This window comes from Rhincodon typus, chromosome 2, assembly GCF_021869965.1.
Source record: "Rhincodon typus isolate 14 chromosome 2, sRhiTyp1.1, whole genome shotgun sequence".
Lineage (NCBI taxonomy): Eukaryota > Metazoa > Chordata > Chondrichthyes > Orectolobiformes > Rhincodontidae > Rhincodon > Rhincodon typus.
Genome location: NC_063333.1, coordinates 106960962 through 106978585, shown reverse-complemented (window position 1 = coordinate 106978585; position 17624 = coordinate 106960962). Strand labels below are relative to the sequence as shown.

Here is a 17624-nt window from a genome sequence, read left to right as displayed (position 1 = left end):
ACAAGTTTCAAAATCTCCCCTCCCCCACCGCATCCCAAAACCAGTCCAGCTCGTCCCCGCCTCCCTAACCTGTTCTTCCTCCCACCTATCCCCTCCTCCCACCTCAAGCCGCACCTCCATCTCCTACTGACTAACCTCATCCCGCCCCCTTGACCTGTCCGTCCTCCCTGGACTGACCTATCCCCTTCCTAACTCCCTACCTACACTCACCTTTCCTGGCTCCATCCCCGCCTCTTCGACCTGTTTGTTTCCCCTCCACCTATCCTCTCCTCTATCCCTCTTCTATCCGCCTCCCACTCTCTCCCTATTTATTTCAGAACCCCCTTCCCCTCCCCCTTTTCTGATGAAGGGTCTAGGCCCGAAATGTCAGCCTCTCTGCTCCTATGATGCTGCTTGGCCTGCTGTGTTCATCCAGCCCTGCACCTTGTTGTCTCTTATTTTAGTGATGGAATACCCTGAAACCTTTAGCATGGAGAAGAGGAACCAACATTTACAGCTCCTTTCCCTCACCCTACCAATCTGGAATGAGGAAGAGGTCCAGGATAATCTCAGATTTCTAAATGGTGGCAATCCTTTTTTTTAAAAAAAAAAAAAAAAAGACAAATCCAAGTGCAGAAATTACAAAGGCACCTCCCTGCTCTTCCATGAAGAGAAAGTTCATTACAAGAACCTTTTTTGAACTGACTCCTTATACTTGAAGATCAACTCTAATCTCATCATGGGCTTTGGCTATCCAAAGACACAACTGGCATGATATCAGTTCACCAGCATTCAAGGAAAAACATGGTTTTAAACAAAACAAACCCAACCTTTTTCTCACTTTTTTGACTTCAAAGTCTTTGACTCTAAATCATGAGGCACTCAGATTCTGCAGATGTATGTGTTGTGTGTAGCTAGTGGTGGTACCCCTTTAAGAGAGCTGGTCAGGTGACATTGGAGGGGCAGAGCTTGGGACCAGTCTAGAACCTGTTGGAGGTGTGAGCATCAATGAATTGTTCAATCCGACCCCACCACCAAAGACATCTTTCCCTCCCCACCTTTATCTGCTTTCCGGAGGGACAACTCTCTCCGTGACTCCCTCGTCCGCTCCACGCTCCCCTCCAGCTCCACCACACCCGGCACTTTTCCCTGCAATAGCAGGAAGTGCTACACCTGCCCCCATACCTCCTCCCTCACCCCCATCCCAGGCCCCAAGAAGACTTTCCACATCAAGCAGATGTTCACCTGCACATCTGCCAATGTGGTATACTGCATCCGCTGTACGCGGTGTGGCTTCCTCTACATCGGGGAAACCAAGCGGAGACTCGGGGACCGCTTTGCAGAACACCTACGCTCGGTTCGCAACAAACAACTGCACCTCCCAGTCGCGAACCATTTCAACTCCCCCTCCCATTCCTCAGACGACATGTCCATCCTGGGCCTCCTGCAGTGCCACAACGATGCCACCCGAAGGTTGCAGGAACAGCAACTCATATTCCGCTTGGGAACCCTGCAGCCCAATGGTATCAATGTGGATTTCACAAGTTTCAAAATCTCCCCTCCCCCCACCGCATCCCAAAACCAGTCCAACTCGTCCCTGCCTCCCTAACCTGTTCTTCCTCCCACCTATCCCCTCCTCCCACCCCAAGCCGCACCTCCATCTCCTACCGACCAACCTCATCCCGCCCCCTTGACCTGTCCGTCCTCCCTGGACTGACCTATCCCCTTCCTAACTCCCTACCTACACTCACCTTTCCTGGCCCCATCCCCGCCTCTTCGACCTGTTTGTTTCCTCTCCACCTATCCTCTCCTCTATCCCTCTTCTATCCGCCTCCCACTCTCTCCCTATTTATTTCGGAACCCCCTTCCCCTCCCCCTTTTCTGATGAAGGGTCTAGGCCCGAAACGTCAGCCTTTCTGCTCCTATGATGCTGCTTGGCCTGCTGTGTTCATCCAGCCCTGCACCTTGTTGTCTCGGATTCTCCAGCAACTGCAGTTCCTACTATCTCTAAGGTGAATATCAGGTTTCAACTAGCAAACTCTTCCCAGTAACTCATTGGTGATGAGACACACCCTGAGATTAACAGTATTTAACAAGGCACTGTAACACTTTCAGAGAATAGAAGCAGTGACACAAGTTTCTGCAGTTTTAATTCTTGCAGCATGAATACAGGTAAATTATTAAAACTTTTTTAACTGTAATTTGAAAGCATTATTGTTGGGTATCAAAGATTTAGTATTGTGATAAATGAGCATAATTAATCATTTACAATAAGAAAGAGGACAACCAAAAGGTGCACTAACAATGCTTTTTTAAAATAACTTCTCACATATTGTTATTGAGGTAAATGCAAGAATTAATGCAGGGAAAGACTGTGATATTAATGATGATGTCTTGAATATTGAAGTATTTAACTCAGATGTTTAACTGCTTAGTTCAATACACAAGCAAGACAATCCAATTTACTGTTACAATGGAAAGGTTTTAAAGCTCCTTTTATTAAATACTTTCCTCTCTGAGATTCTGGGTCTGAGCAGGGATGTAGGATGAACTGGGTTTCGCTGTAGGGCGGTGGTGTGGTACAGATGGGCTAAATGGCTTCCTTTTATGGCGTAAATGGTGCCTCTGTGTTAAGTTGTGATCCTTGAGGATACTGGCTGTTTCAAGATACTCAAAAGATGTCACCAAAGCAAGGCTTCTGCTAATCTTGACAAAACAGTATTAAGTACAACTATTCTGGGAGCAGTATAAGATCTGCTTCTTTGTATTTATGATTTTCTACAAATTTTTAAATCAATTTTAATTTTAAATAGTTTGAATCAATTGTTAGATAACACATCCGTAATTCAGTAAACTGCTTCTTGAATGGAAAAAAAGTTTGTTCAGTGTTAAGTTGAAATAATTATAATTTCTGTATGAGCGTTCAACCAGATGAGGCATAATGCAAATTAATCTTGCTGTTATTCTTAAGATGCCTGAGCATCAATCTCCGATAATTTTATACCGTGAGAGACCATACATTCTTTTGGACTATTTCAATGAGATAGTTAATGTAAAGCTAGAATCACCGGATTGACAGTCGTTTTGTGCTCCTGGCCTGGTAATACAGGATGGTGTGCTGAAACTGTATTTTGTTTAACCCTGGGAGAGGATAAAAGAATTCAGAATGATTTCACATCAAGATTCAGGAAGTGAAGAGAGAATCTTGTGCCAAATAGTTTATTGCTCCTAAAGCGACATTCCTAAAATAAAAGCAGAAAATGCTATAAATATTCAACAAGACATGCAGCATGAGTGTAAGCAGAAACAGTTTCAGATCAGTGACCTTTCCTCAGAGATGTTTTGTTACATTTAATGGACTCCGCTGATGCCTTTGAAATGGTGTTAGTGGGTTGGGGTGACAGTTGTTCCAGCACATACAATCCATTCAGAGATACTTCTGTCACATAACCATGTGCCCTGACCTATCTGCTGTTTAATGGGGAGTTGGGAGGCATCATATGGTGTAACACTTTAATGCCTGTTTTATTTTTTATGGCTCATCTGACCCACTGGTATTTTATCCATATTGAAGGAGGTTCATGCAGGGCATCCAGCAGTTTTAGCCGGGGTGGTGTTGAACAAGGGATCGGACTACCTTTGGGATCCTTTGGTTTATCCGAAGTTCCCATATCCCATTCCCAGGTCATCCCTGTTCCATTAACCCTGGCCTTTTAAACCTGCCCTGCTACTCACCTCCCACTGATTCCTGATGTTTCCCACTCACCGCTACATCACACTCCAAACTTATCCATCAGTCCATGCTGCTCACTCAGCTTTGGGAACTACTTGTAGTCTCAGCTGTCATTCCTTATGGTGCACCTTAAAATCCAACTATATGTTTGACGTATCACTCTATTTCTTCATGGATGATACTTGTTCAGCTGAGTATTTCCAACATTTTCAGTTTTTATTTCAGATTTCCAACATCAACAGTATTTTGTTTCATATTATCTTTGTTTTATTCACAATTTTTGTCTCTGGGTCTTTCTGTGTCACAGAACACTTGACTGAAAGAATAGATGGACTATCATTTTGAAACAGTCAGTGGGAGGTGTGTGATAGCAGCATGGGCAGTTTCTTTTTAGATTTTCCTTCTCTCAAATTAGGGGAAAATGCCTGAAATTTGCATTAATTCTTCACAAATGAATGAGTGAGATCAGGAACTCCGTTTCAGGGGAATGTGGAATTAAATCTGTAATGCCATGGATTGTACACCCTTAACTTTCAAATATGTTTTGTTTTTCCTTAGATTTTCAAAATGGATTCTCTGTCGCAAATACCAAATTTGCTGTTGCTCTGTTTAAGAAGCTAAAGGAAAATGAGAACATTTTTTTGTCTCCATTAAGTATCTCAACTGCTCTAGCCATGGTGTATCTTGGTGCTAAAGGCAACACTGCTACTGAGATGGCTGAGGTAAGGGAAGGTTGAATACATTATCAAATCATGAATGGGGACATCATGGGGTCATTTTTGCATGCCTTCATTCTTGGTGTGCTCTTTTCATGGGTAGAAAGGCGGAATCTGTAATTAGTGTAGAGTGATTGCTGGTGTGGGACTCACTGATCAATGTTCTCTGCTGAATGAGGAGCTTCACAAAGTCCTCGTGGGTAAGGTCACTTAATCAGAACTTAATGGAAAAATTTATATTGATGTGTTCCTGTAACATTTGTGCACTATCAACAATCCCTGAAATATTTCCTCAAACCTGCCTTGTTTGGTTTTATCTGTAAGATTTTCATTGTACAGGTTCTATTACAGCTTTATGTTGCTAGCTTTATTTACATACTCGTGGTATGTGGTATATAAATTGCTTGAATATAATAGGCCTGGACCTCTTGGTGGGGTACGGCTGCTGTTTCCTTAATCCTATCCCAAATCCAAGCGAATGGGGAATTAACAATGAAAGCTGGCATCAGTGGTCCCTTAAGAATTGTTTGGCAGACTTCTGTGGTGAAGAGGAGGAATGACAAGGTTTTACCTGCTTAGTGTATATGGCTATGTTGAATGAAAATGATAGATCCTTGAGAATTGACCATTCTGCTGCCCCCTCAGGCATTTTGGTGGGTCTAATCCACGACACCCCCATGGTACAAATTGTATGTGCATACGCCTGTTGCAGTCTCCACTGGGGACTCACCGACCTAGGCATTTGCCAAATACAACAAGAGTAAGTTTGCAGATGACATCAAAATTGGTGGTGTAGTGGAAGTGAAGAGTACAATGGGATCTTGATCAGATGGGCTGATGAGCTATGAAGATGGAGTTTAATTTAGATAATAGTGAGGCATTGCATTTTAGTATGGCAAATCAGGGCAGAACTTATACTGTTAATGGTAGGGTCCTGGCGTGTGTTGCCGAACAACGAGACCTTGGGTGCAGGTTCATAGTTCCTTGAAAGTGGAGTCACAGGTAGACTGGCAAGTGAAGGTGTTTAGTACATTTGCCTTTATTGGTCAGTACATTGAGAATAGGAGTTGGGATGTCATGTTGTAAATGTACAGGACATTGGTTCGGTCACTTTTGGAATACTGCATTCAATTCTGATCTCCCTAACATAGGAAAGATGTTGTTAGACTTGAAAATATGCAGAAAAGATTTATAAGGATGTTGTCAGGGTTGGAGAGTTTGAGCTATAGGGAGAGGCTGAATAGGCTGGGGCTATTTTTCCTGGCGTTTCGGAGGCTGAGGCGTCACCTTATACAGGTATATAAAATCATGAGGAGCATGGATAGAGTGAATAACCAAAATCTTTTACCCAGGGTAGGGGAGTCCAAAGCTAGAGGACATAGGTTTAAGGTGAGAGGGGAAAGATTAAAATTCAGCAGCAGGAGTGCTAAGAGCACGAGTCAGGGGCCAGCCAGGAAGGTAAGGTTTCCTTTATTAAAAAAACTTGCCTCGTGAATAGGCGAAGTGAAGGCTGACTGCTGGGTAAGTGAACTAACATATTCGGGCAGTGACTAATCCCAAAACACTACACATGTAGTGTCTCCCACCCTTCCTCCTCCTCTAACTGAAAAAAGAGACTCTGTGTGGAGGGTCAGTAAGGTAAGCTTTTTTTTTCCCTTTTTCTTTATCTCTTTTGGCAATCTAGAATAGTGGGAATGGAAGCTAGGGCAGTTGCATGCTCCTCTTGTAGGTTGTGGGAGGTAAGGGTCACTACTTGTGTCCCTTCTGACTTCACCTGTGAGAAGTGCACCCACCTCCAGCTCCTCACAGACCGCGTTAGGGAACTGGAGCTGGATGAATTCTGGATCATTCAGGAGGCTGAGGGGATGATAGGTAGGAGTTATTGGGAGGTTGTCACACCCAAGTTACAGGATAAAGGTAGCTGGGTTACCATAAGGAGAGGAAAAGGGAATGGGCAGATAGTGCAGGGATCCCCTGTGGCCGTTCCCCTCAATAATAAGTATACTGCTTTGGATACTGTTGGGGGGACGACTTACCAGGGAAAGCCACAGCAGCTAGATCTCAGGCACTGAGCCTGGCTCTATGGCTCAGAAAGGAATGGGGAAGAATAGAAGAGTGATAGTGATAGGAGATTCAATAGTTAGGGGAACAGACAGGAGATTCTGTGATCCTGAATGAGACTCCCAGATGGTACATTGCTTCCCGGGCGCCAGGGTCAGGGATGTCTCGGATTGAGTCTACAGGATTCTTAAGGGGGAGGGTGAGCAGCCGGAAGTCATGGTACACATCAGTACCAATGACAAAACTAGGAAAAGAGATGAGGACCCGACAAATGAATATAGAGAGTTAGGTTGGAAGCTAAAAGGCAGGACGAGCAGAGTAGTAATCTCAGAATACCGATGCCACGGGCTAGTGAGGCTAGGAGAAGAGAGCGAGTGCAGCTGAACATGTGGCTACAGGGAAGGTGTAGGAGGGAGGGCTTCAGATATGTGGATTATTCGGATACCTTCTGGTGAAGGCGGGACCTGTACAAGAGCGACAGGTTACACCTGAACTGGAAGGGTTCCAATATCCTGGGTGGGAGGTTTGCTAGACTCTTTGGGAGGGTTTAAACGAGTTTGGCAGGGGGAAGGGAGCCAGAGCTATGGATCAGAGGATGTGGTAGCTGGTGTACAGGCAGATACAGCATGCAGAGTGTCTGTGAGGAAGGGTAGACAGTTGATAGGGCAAAGTTGCAGTCAGTGCGACGGGTTGAAGTGTGTCTATTTTAATGAAAGAAGTGTCAGGAATAAGAGTGACAAACTTAGAACATGGATCAGTACTTGGAGTTATGATGTTGTGGCCATCACGGAGACTTGGATAACACAGGGGCAAGAATGGTTGTTGGATGTTCCGGGGATTAGATGCCTCAAAAGAAATAGGGAGGGAGGTAAAAGAGGTGGGGAGTGGCTTTGCTAATCAGGGATGGTATCACAGCTGCAGAAAGGGAGGTCATCAAGGAGTGTTTATTTACTGAGTCAGTATGAGTGGAAGTCAGAAACAGGAAAGGAACACTCACGTTATTGGGAGTTTTCTATAGACTCCCCAGTAGCAACAGAGACACTGAGGAACAGATTGGGAGGCAGATTTTGGAAAGGCGCAGAAGTAATAGGGTTGTTGTCATGGGTCACTTCAACTTCCATAATATTGACTGGAACCTTCTTAGTTTAAATAGTTTGGATGGAGCAGATTTTGTCTGGTATGTCCAGGAAGGATTTCTGGCTCAGTATGTAGCTAGGCCAACTAGAGGGGAGGCTTTATTGGATTTGATGCTTGGCAATGAACCAGGCCAGGTGTCGGATCTCTCAGTGGGAGAGTATTTCGGTGGTAGTGATCACAGCTCCCTGACATTTACTATAGCCATGGAGAGGGATAGGAGCAGATGGTATGGGAAAGTATTTAATTGGGGGAGGGGGAGTTACAATGCTATTAGGCAAGAACTGTGGACCATAAATTGGGGTCAGACGTTCTCAGGGAAATGCACAACAGAAATGTGGACTTTGTTTAGGGAGCACTTGCGACGAGTGCTGGATAGGTTTGTCCCACTGAGGCAAGGAAGGGATGGTCAGGTGAAGAAACCTTGGATGATGAGACATGTGGAACATCTAGTCAAGAGGAAGAAGGAAGCTTACTTAAGGTTGAGGAAGTAGCCAGGAAGGAACTGAAGAATGGACTTAGGAGAGCTAGAAATGGGTATGAAAAAGCCTTGGGTAGGATTAAGGAAAACCCCAAGGCATTCTATACTTATGTGAGGAACCAGAGGATGGCCAGAGTGATGGTCGATCAGGGATGGTGGAGGGAACTTGTGCCTGGAGTCAGAGGAGGTAGGGGAGGTCCTTCATGAATACTTTGCTTCAGTATTCATCAGTGAGAGAGACCTTGACATTTGTGAGGACAGCGCAAAACAGGCTGATATGCTTGAACAGGTTGATGTTAGGAAGGATGATGTGCTTGAAATTTTGAACAACATGAGGATAGATAAGTTCCCTGGGCCAGATGGGATATACCCAAAGTTACTATGGGAAGCGAGGGAAGAGATTGCTGCGCCTTTGGTGATGATCGTTGCGTCCTCATTGTCCATTGGAGTAGTACCAGATGATTGGAAGGTGGCAAACGTTATTCCTTTGTTCAAGAAAGGGAGTAGGGATAATCTTAGGAATTACAGACTGGCCAGTCTTACTTCAGTGATGGGCAAATTATTGGAGAGGATTCTGAGAGATAGTATTTATGATTATTTGGAAAAGCACAGTTTGATTAGAAATAGTCAGCATGGCTTTGTGAGGGGCAGGTCGTGCCTCATAAGCCTTATTGAATTCTTTGAGGATGTGACAAAACACATTGATGAAGGTAAAGCAATAGATGTGGTGTATTTTAACAAGGCATTTGATAAGGTTCGACATGGTAGGCTCATTCAGAAAGTAAGGAGGTATCGGATTCAGGGAAATTTGGCTGTCTGGATGCAGAATTGGCTGTCCAATAGAAGACATAGGGTGGTCGTAGATGGCAAGTATTCAGCCTGGTGCTCGGTGACCAGTGGTGCTCTGCAGGGATCTGTTCTGGGACCTCTGCTCTTTGTGATCTTTATAAATGATTTGGATGAGGAATGGAAGGGTGGGTTAGTAAGTTTGCCAATGACACGAAGGTTGGTGGAGTTATGGATAGTGTGGAGGCCTGTTGTAGGTTGCAACAGAACATTGATAGGATGCAGAGCTGGGTGAAGAAGTGGCAGATGGAATTCAATACGGAAAAGTGTGAAGTGATTCATTTTGGAAGATCGAATTTGAATGCAGAATACAGGATTAATGGCAGGATTCTTGGGAGTGTGGAGAAACAGAGGGATCTTGGGGTCCATGTCCATAGATCCCTCAAAGTTGCTACCCAAGTTGATAGGGTTATTAAGAGGCGTATGGTGTGTTGGCTTTCATTGGCAGGGGAATTGGGTTTAAGAGCTGCAAGGTTAAGCTGCAGCTCTATAAAGCCCTATATGGACCACACTTGGAATATTATGTTCAGTTCTTGTTGCCTCATTATCAGAAGGATGTGGAAGCTTTAGAGAGGATGCAGAGGAGATGTATCAGGATGCTACCTGGACTGGAGGGCAGGTCTTATGAGGAAAGGTTGAGGGAGCTCGGGCTTTTCTCACTGGAGCAAAGAAGGATGAGAGGGGACTTGATAGAGGTGTACAAGATGATGAGAGGCATAGATAGAGTGGATAGCCAGAGACTTTTTCCCAGGGCAGAAATGACTATCACGAGGAGGCATAATTTTAAGGTGATTGGAGGAAGGTATGGGGAGATGTCAGAGGTAGGTTCTTTATACAGAGAGTGGTGGGTGCGTGGAATGCGCTATCGGCAGTGGTAGCGGAGTCAGATACAATTAGGACATTTAAGTGACTCTTGGATAGGCACATGGACGACAGTAAAATGTAAGGTATGCAGGGTAGTTTGATCTTAGAGTAGGATAATAGGTCGGCACAACATCATGGGCCGAAGGGCCTATACTGTTCTGTACTGTTCTATGTTCTATTTAAAAGGGCCCTCAGGGGTGACCTTTTCATGCAGAGAGTGATGCGTGTATAGAATGCTGTACCAGAGGAAGTGGTGGATGTTGTTACAATTACAATATTTAAAAGGCATTTGGATTGGTACATGATTCGGAAGGGTTTATAGGGATATGGGCCAAATGCCGGCAAAAGGGACGAGATAAAGGACATTTGTTCGGCATGTGTCTGTTTCTGTGCTTTACAACTCTGTGACTCTACGGCTCTATAATTGGCTGGGTCAAAAGATAAATTACGCTTCCGCATAAGGTCCAAGCCTAAAATTAAGATTAACTGTCAGGCTATGTCTCCCAGTTGAAATTCTATAGATTCTGTATTTGCACCCACTCCTGTAGGTGTCCAGTGAATCCACTCGAGTTTTCTTACAGGTGTGCTATATGTTACCAAAATCTCAGCATGTGTTGAGTCTTGTTCTGGAACCTTCTATGACCCATTGAAACTTAATGGGGCAGTCTTCCACCTCGCTGTCTGCCGGGGCTGTCACACACTATCCCATCCAGTGCTGCAAACCCATGAGAACATAAGAACTAGGAGCAGGAATAGGCCATCCGGCCCTTCGAGCCTGCTCTGCCATTCAATAAGATCATGGCTGATCTTTTCGTGGACTCAGATCCACTTACCTGCGTTCTCACCGTATCCCTTAATTCCTTTATTGTTCAAAAAAATCTACCTTATCTTTAAAAACGTTTACTGAAGTAGCGTCAACTACTTCACTGGGCAAGGAATTCCATAGATTAACAACCCTCTGGGTGAAGAAGTTCCTTCTCAATTCAGTCCTAATGCCCTCTTGTCCTAGCTTCACCTGCCAGTGGAAACATCCTCTCTACTTCTATCTTATCTTTTCCCTTCATAATTTTATATGTTTCTGTAAGATCCCCCCTCAATCTTCTGAATTCCAATAAATATAATCCCAATCTACTCAGTCTCTCCTCATAAGCCAACCCCCTCAACTCCGGAATCAACCTAGTGAACCTCCTTTGCACCCCCTCCAGTGCCAGTACATCCTTTCTCAAGTAAGGAGACCAAAACTGCACACAGTACTCCAGGTGTGGCCTCATCACCACCTTGTACAGCTGCAACATAACCTCTCTGCTTTTAATCTCAATTCCTTTAGCAATGAAGGACAAAATTCCATTTGCCTTCCTAATTACTTGTTGTACCTGCAGACTTACCTTCTGTGATTCATGCATAAGGACACCCAGGTCCCTCTGCATAGCAGCATGCTGCAAATTTTTACCATTCAAGTAATAATCCTTTTTACTATTACTCCTACCAAAATGTATGACTTCACATTTATTTACATTGTATTCCATCTGCCAGACCTTTGCCCACTCACTCAATGTATCTATGTTCCTCTGTAAAGTTTCACAATTCTCTGCACACTTTGCTCTGCCACTCATCTTAGTGTCATCTGCAAACTTTGACACCCTGCACATGGTACCCAACTCCAAATCATCTATATAAATTGTAAATAATTGCGGTCCCAACACCGATCCCTGAGGCACACCACTAATCACTGACTGCCAGCTAGAATAGCACTCATTTATCCCCATTCTTTGCTTCCTGTTAGTCAATCAATCCTCTATCCATGCTAATACTTTACCCTTAACGCCATGCATCCTTATGCAGTAGCCTCTTGTGCAGCACCTTGTCGAAGGCCTTTTGGAAATCTAGGTACACCACATCTACTGGGTCCCCATTGTCCACCTTGCTCGTAATGTCTTCATAGAATTCCAAAAGATTTGTTAAGCATGACCTGCCCTTCATGAACCCATGCTGCGTCTGCCCAACGGGACAATTTCTATCAAGATGCCTTGCTATTTCTTCCTTGATAATAGACTCAAGCATCTTCCCCACCTCAGAGGCTAAGCTAACTGGTCTATAATTCCCCATCTTTTGTCTACTTCCCTTTTTAAACAATGGCCCAAATATATTCCCGGCAGCCCCCTGGTCCTCGCTGTTGCCTCTCCCTCTGCTGCTGAAGAATGAAGGCCGCTGACGCTCGAGGTAAGCCCTTTAACAGGGAAAACTTATCTTCCTGGCAGCCCCCTGGTCCTCGCTGTCGCCTCTCCCTCTCATGCTGATAAATGAAGGCTGCTGACGCTCGAGGTAAGCCCTTTAAGAGGGAAAACTTACCTTCCCGGCAGCCCCCTGGTCCTCACTGTCGCCTCTCCCTCTGCTGAGGTGAAGTGCAGCTCCTTCATGCTTTGGGATGTGGATCCAACTGGATGTATAAAGAGGTAAAGGATGGGATTTCCTCCACTAAGTTTGGCTGCATGGTCTCTGGCAGCAAATTAACTGTTGCTTGTCTTTGTGGTCCTTCCAGAAGCATGGTCCAGGGTCTTGAGCCTGGCTCCTGTGGCAGCGCTAACGGCCTGGGTACCCTGCAGCCCCTTGTGAAGTGGCCTGTGTGCCCACAATTGTAGCATTTCCCTTGTGGCAGCTGTTGCCTTGGACTTCCTTGCTGCTGATCACCATCTCTCCCTGATGGGATAGGCATATGAAGGTGGATGGCTGTGATTATATTTCCCTTGTTTCAGTTGCCCCCTTCATTATTCCACACAGGATGGGGATTTGGGGCATTTCTCCCTTGCTTGATTCGGGGTGTCCAATTCATGAATCTTTCTCCCAAACCCAGGCTCAAGACCCTGTTGAATAAAGAAGTATTTCCAACTTTTCTTCCATGAGGCCTTTTTAACTCAGATTACCTTTAAAGTCTGAGACACTTTCAAATATCTTACATCCCCACCCAAATATTTTTGCACTGCAGGATAAAATGTCGTGAAAAAAACCTGTCTTACAACAATTCTTCCCCTATTCTACAAGTTACTCTTTTGCCCTTAATGTATTCGTAGAATCTCTTTGGATTCTCCTTAACCCTATTTGCCAAAGCTATCTCATGTCCCCTTTTTGTCTACCAATCAACATTTGTATTATTCAAGATGTTCAAGTATTAAAATACTGGCACTTTGGATTCCCAAACCATTATATACTCAATATGAAATTTTACTTGCAGTGTTCTGATTTATTTTCTTGTTATTACTTGTAGAATAGGGGAAGAATTGTTGTAGGACAGGTTTTTTTCATGACATTTTATCCTGCAGTGCAAAAATATTTGGGTGTGGATGTAAGATATTTGAAAGTGTCTCAGACTTTAAATGTAATCTGAATTCAAAAGGCCTCCTGGAAGAAAAGTTGGAAATATTTGTGATAGTTATTACTTTTAATTTGGAAACTTTGAGATTGAAAATACCAGCACATCTTCCGAGAGACTGCTCACAACAAGTTGGAGAACACATTAATTATGATTGTTTACTGTTTATATCCTGAGACATTTCTATATTCAACAGTTTTTTTTTATAGTGTTTGTGTTCAACTTCTCTAAACCTACTTTAAAGTGAGTATGTGACAAGTTTTTACTTCAGGACACTTAAATACAGAGTTTCAATTCAACTGTATTTAATTGTGGCTGCTAGTTGAATACTGCATCAACTTTTATATTGTGTGAAACACCCTCAGTGATCAGTTGCTGAAGGTGAGTTACTGAAAGGTATAGGAACATTGATGATGTCAGCGCAGTGCTTGCAAAATTTGAGCAGTGTGTGTAGAATGATTACAAAAAAGTGTGGGTAGTGCAAATAAAAAATTAAAACAAAATGCTAGAAATAGTCACTTAGCAGTTCTGGGGGCATATGTGGAGAAAGATAAACAGAGCCAACAAATGGAATCTAATAGGGGTCTGAACAATGTGGCCTGTGGCAAGATTTGTGGCAGAATTCTGGTGAGATCTGTCTCAACATTAGGAGCAGTTCACTCCATTTTTTGTGCCTTTGCTGAGCAGCGAAGTGAGTTTCTTGCCAGGCAGTGGTGAGTTATCAATTAAGGGGGTTTATGGCTTTTGAACACTTTATTAATGGCCTCACTCATCTCTTTTAATATGTAGTATCCTATCTTATCAAACAAACTAAACATTGAGAAATCTCGACTTGGAAATCAGAGCTATGTCTGACTTCTGCTTAGCACTCGCTGCGAAGAACCTCTATGTTGTTCAGTGCCAAAGTGCATCTCAGGGTTTCATCCATAGGCTCTAGCTGAATGCATCCCTTGTCCACTGACAATGACATCGGTATTTGCTAATCCCTCATGACCGTCAAGGCACCTCTCTGATTCCCTTGCATGCTGCTTAGAACCCACAGCCTCCCATTGCAGGGTGCACTGGAAACTGGATTGAAAGATTGCAGCAGAGACAGGCACCCAGCTCACGGATTGGACCAGGCTATATTTTAGGGTTGCTCGCTTACTCTCTTAGCATATGCTTACTTAGCACCTTCTACATTCTCATAGTATCCATACCTTGCGTTGCCGGTTGGCACATTGGTGCTTCAGACAGACCCTAAAGGCTGTCAGTACTGCTGTATTGATATGGTTTATTGTGCAGAAATAGACAGCCTCTTTGTCAGCAGGAATCTGTCTGGGTATGGATGGGGATATTTTAATGTCAATTTAACACAAGCAGCATGTCCCAGCTGCCTCTGCAGCAAGCACACTTCAAATGTATTCAACCAAAAGACCAAATTTGAAATTAGGTGGGGGCTAGTTTTCAACCCAGTCAAGGGGGGGAGGCCACTGTCAGCCAGGGCACTCTAGTACCATCAGTCACAGGCACAGACCACACTTGGTCCAGTGACTTGGCTACAATCATTGATCTGCTTAGGATGCTCATTGTTAGGGGACCTGTCTGACTGCAGTTCAGGGTGTGAGCAACGGTCCATTCTGAATGACCACTCAGAGAATCAAGTCATCAACATTGTCTGTGTAGCCAAAGCTGCATTTCCTTCAATCATTTGGTGTTCTCTAGATACAAAATGCAATGGAGAGATGGCACAGAGAACACAGGCTGCGCAGAGTCAGAGTCACTTTGCTACGTGATACCCTGAAATCCATGTTTGCTGGACATTAGGACATTGAAGGGGAAAATACATTAAGCATGTGTCACAACTCACTGGGGTAGCGGTTTGGGAATCAAGCCCTGCTATTCCTGGAATCATCACAAAAACCACAGGTTTTAAAAGTCTGCAACATTCCCCAATTTCCCTGACTTTCAGATGCCATTTGATAGAAATCATAAAACTAATTTTTACAAATGATTATACTCCAGCTTTAGGTAAACAGTTCTAAACTATTGCCATAAAACACTACTGATTAAAACTAATCCCTTTATAAGCTCTCCCTTTTCAAAGTCAAGCAAAAAGGGTAAAATAAGATTTGGCTGGGAGTAAAATAATCAGAAAGGCAGTGCAGTAGTCTTTGTTCCCAAGTACCATTGTTGAGATGATCTTTATGATTTTCTGCTGGCAAATGTGTATTTTGCAGCCATCTTTCTCCAGATGCTTCCAGTGGTTGGTAAGACACACAAGTTGGTTCGTTCTCTTATTAAAAATCTGGCCTATCTGTTAAAAGTCACAGTTACTAACAACTTTTACAGGAAAGATAAACTAGTTTTCTTCAGGTTTACAGTGAATTTTGATGGCAGATAATAGAGAGACCATGTCTGAGCTGGGAAAGAACTGAACATTTCTCTGTCTTTCAGTAACTTGTTCCCAGTTCCAAGTATTCAGTTATTTGTGAACCAATCACATAGTTGTTATCAGGCAAAAGATGTCTGTCATTAATAACTGGTCACCAACCCATAGACTATTCACCTTCTTGTTGCTAGCAAAAGCTTCACAATCCAGACAGAGTATGCTGCACCATCCTGGCAGGTTGTATTCTGCACAACTACTGCAGGCAATGTGGCAATGTGATACATCGTGAGGAGCTGGGAATGGGAGTAGTTGTCCAAGTAGATAGATGAGGACATTGAGCTGGGTGAAGCTTGCTTTGTGGATGATTGAGCTCAGCTACATTGGGCTCTACAAGGGCTGATTGACACTTGGTTCCAGTAAGGTGAGCTGGGTCCAGAAGACCATCATGGACTGTCAGAGTCATGATGCCAGCATTTGGCAGGTGTGAACTGCAGCCTCTATTCATTTCCAATCTGTTCCATTTTGATGGGGTCAATAAAAGCTCATAATTTGACTTGTCTGATGCTCATTTTTATTGGTGTTCCCTTTCAATCTGCTAGTGACGAGCAGACCTGGGTTTTCATCGAACTGATGCTGATTCCCTCATTTTACACATTGTCCAAGCCATTCTCCAGTTGCAGTTAGCATTTAGAGAATGGCAGATGATGGCAGGAAATCCAGTTCATGTTTGTAAGCAAAAACACTGGGCTCTTTCTGGACACCAGGTACCTCCCAGAGCTTCCATTTCCCCTTTTACATTGCACTACCTTGACAGCGCAGTTCCACCCATACCACCACACGTGGAGATTCACCACATTGAAGTTTGTCTCCAGTTGTCTTCGTTGTACCCGAAACCTGACATTACACAATAATGCTGCCCATCCTCCTCTACTCTCCCCCAGTGGAGTCCACAGCTGTAGTTACTGTCAATAACCTACCTTTCTCACTTATAGTCTACCATGCCTTTAATGCTGTTCTACCTGCACACCATTATATATTAAGATTCCCCCTGTCGCTGCCCTTGTCCCCACCTCAATACATGACTTTGCTTTCTGCTCCACCCCACAGCTTTAACTGGCCCACCTCATTTTGGCAGTGATTTAGCCTCACCACCTGACTTCCCCCGGCTGCACTCTTTGCACCCTCCTGAACCATCAACGTACATATTTGACCCCGACCACTGACCGACTTCAGGCAGTCCTGGACATGACTGATCAGTTCTCTGACTGCCATCTTCACAGTTCTTGATTGATAATACATAATTCCCCTGACTGCTTATGGGTGGTTGAAAAGTCAATGCATTAACAGGCAAGACAAGAACAGGTGTAAAGTGAGGAAATGCTAAGAGAGCAAGTGAGCAGCCCAGGAGAGCAGCCTGGTCCAGTCTGTGAGCTGGGTGTGTGTCACAGTGCAAAAAGTGTCCTTGCTAAAGCTTACCAATACTAGTTACGTGTGCACCCTGCAACGTTGGTCTTTACATCTTAAGCATCCTGTTATGCCTTGGATTGGAGAGGTGCCATGAGAATCTTGAGGTGTTGACAAATGTTTGATGCCAATTTTAGTGGCTGAAGACTGCATGCAGCTGCTGCCTATGGGTTGTGCCCTAAAATGCTATTGCTTGGTGAGCAACATGGAAGCTCTTCGCATCTAGTTGCGAGCTGAAGTTACAAGATGCCTTCACTGATTTCCATGTCAATTCTATTTTGCTTGGTGAGTTTGGTATGATAAGAAGCTGGATGTCACTGGGGTGAAATGCACAGTTTAACAAAGTCACTAACAAGCAATAATCGTCCTTAATATGCAATTCTCTGTTGCAGGTAAGGAGATCGCCTTGAAATCCAACAGTTCCTAAAAGATCTAAGTTGCTTCCATTATTGAGATCGATCTTGTCTGACCTCTCATGTGATTATTGCCACAAATTCCACCATAGCCCAAGTCGTTCAGCCCCCCATAAGACTCTGCCCCCATTTCTTAAATAGGTGGACCAATTGTCCTGGATTTTCCGGGTCTATCCCAGAATCTGGCTTTTGTCC

The 17624-nt window shown here is 44.1% G+C and overlaps 1 protein-coding gene across 1 annotated transcript in view; it reads left to right on the top strand.

The window, feature by feature from the left end:
• Positions 1 to 2141: 2141 nt before the first annotated feature.
• LOC109927714 (leukocyte elastase inhibitor-like) overlaps positions 2142 to 17624 on the top strand; it is a 28504-nt gene continuing 13021 nt past the window's right edge. Inside the window, exons 1-2 of the mRNA XM_048608685.1 lie at positions 2142 to 2151; positions 4271 to 4444. Of these exons, the coding sequence (XP_048464642.1) occupies positions 2142 to 2151; positions 4271 to 4444 (184 nt within the window). The remainder of the gene's footprint in view (positions 2152 to 4270; positions 4445 to 17624) is intronic.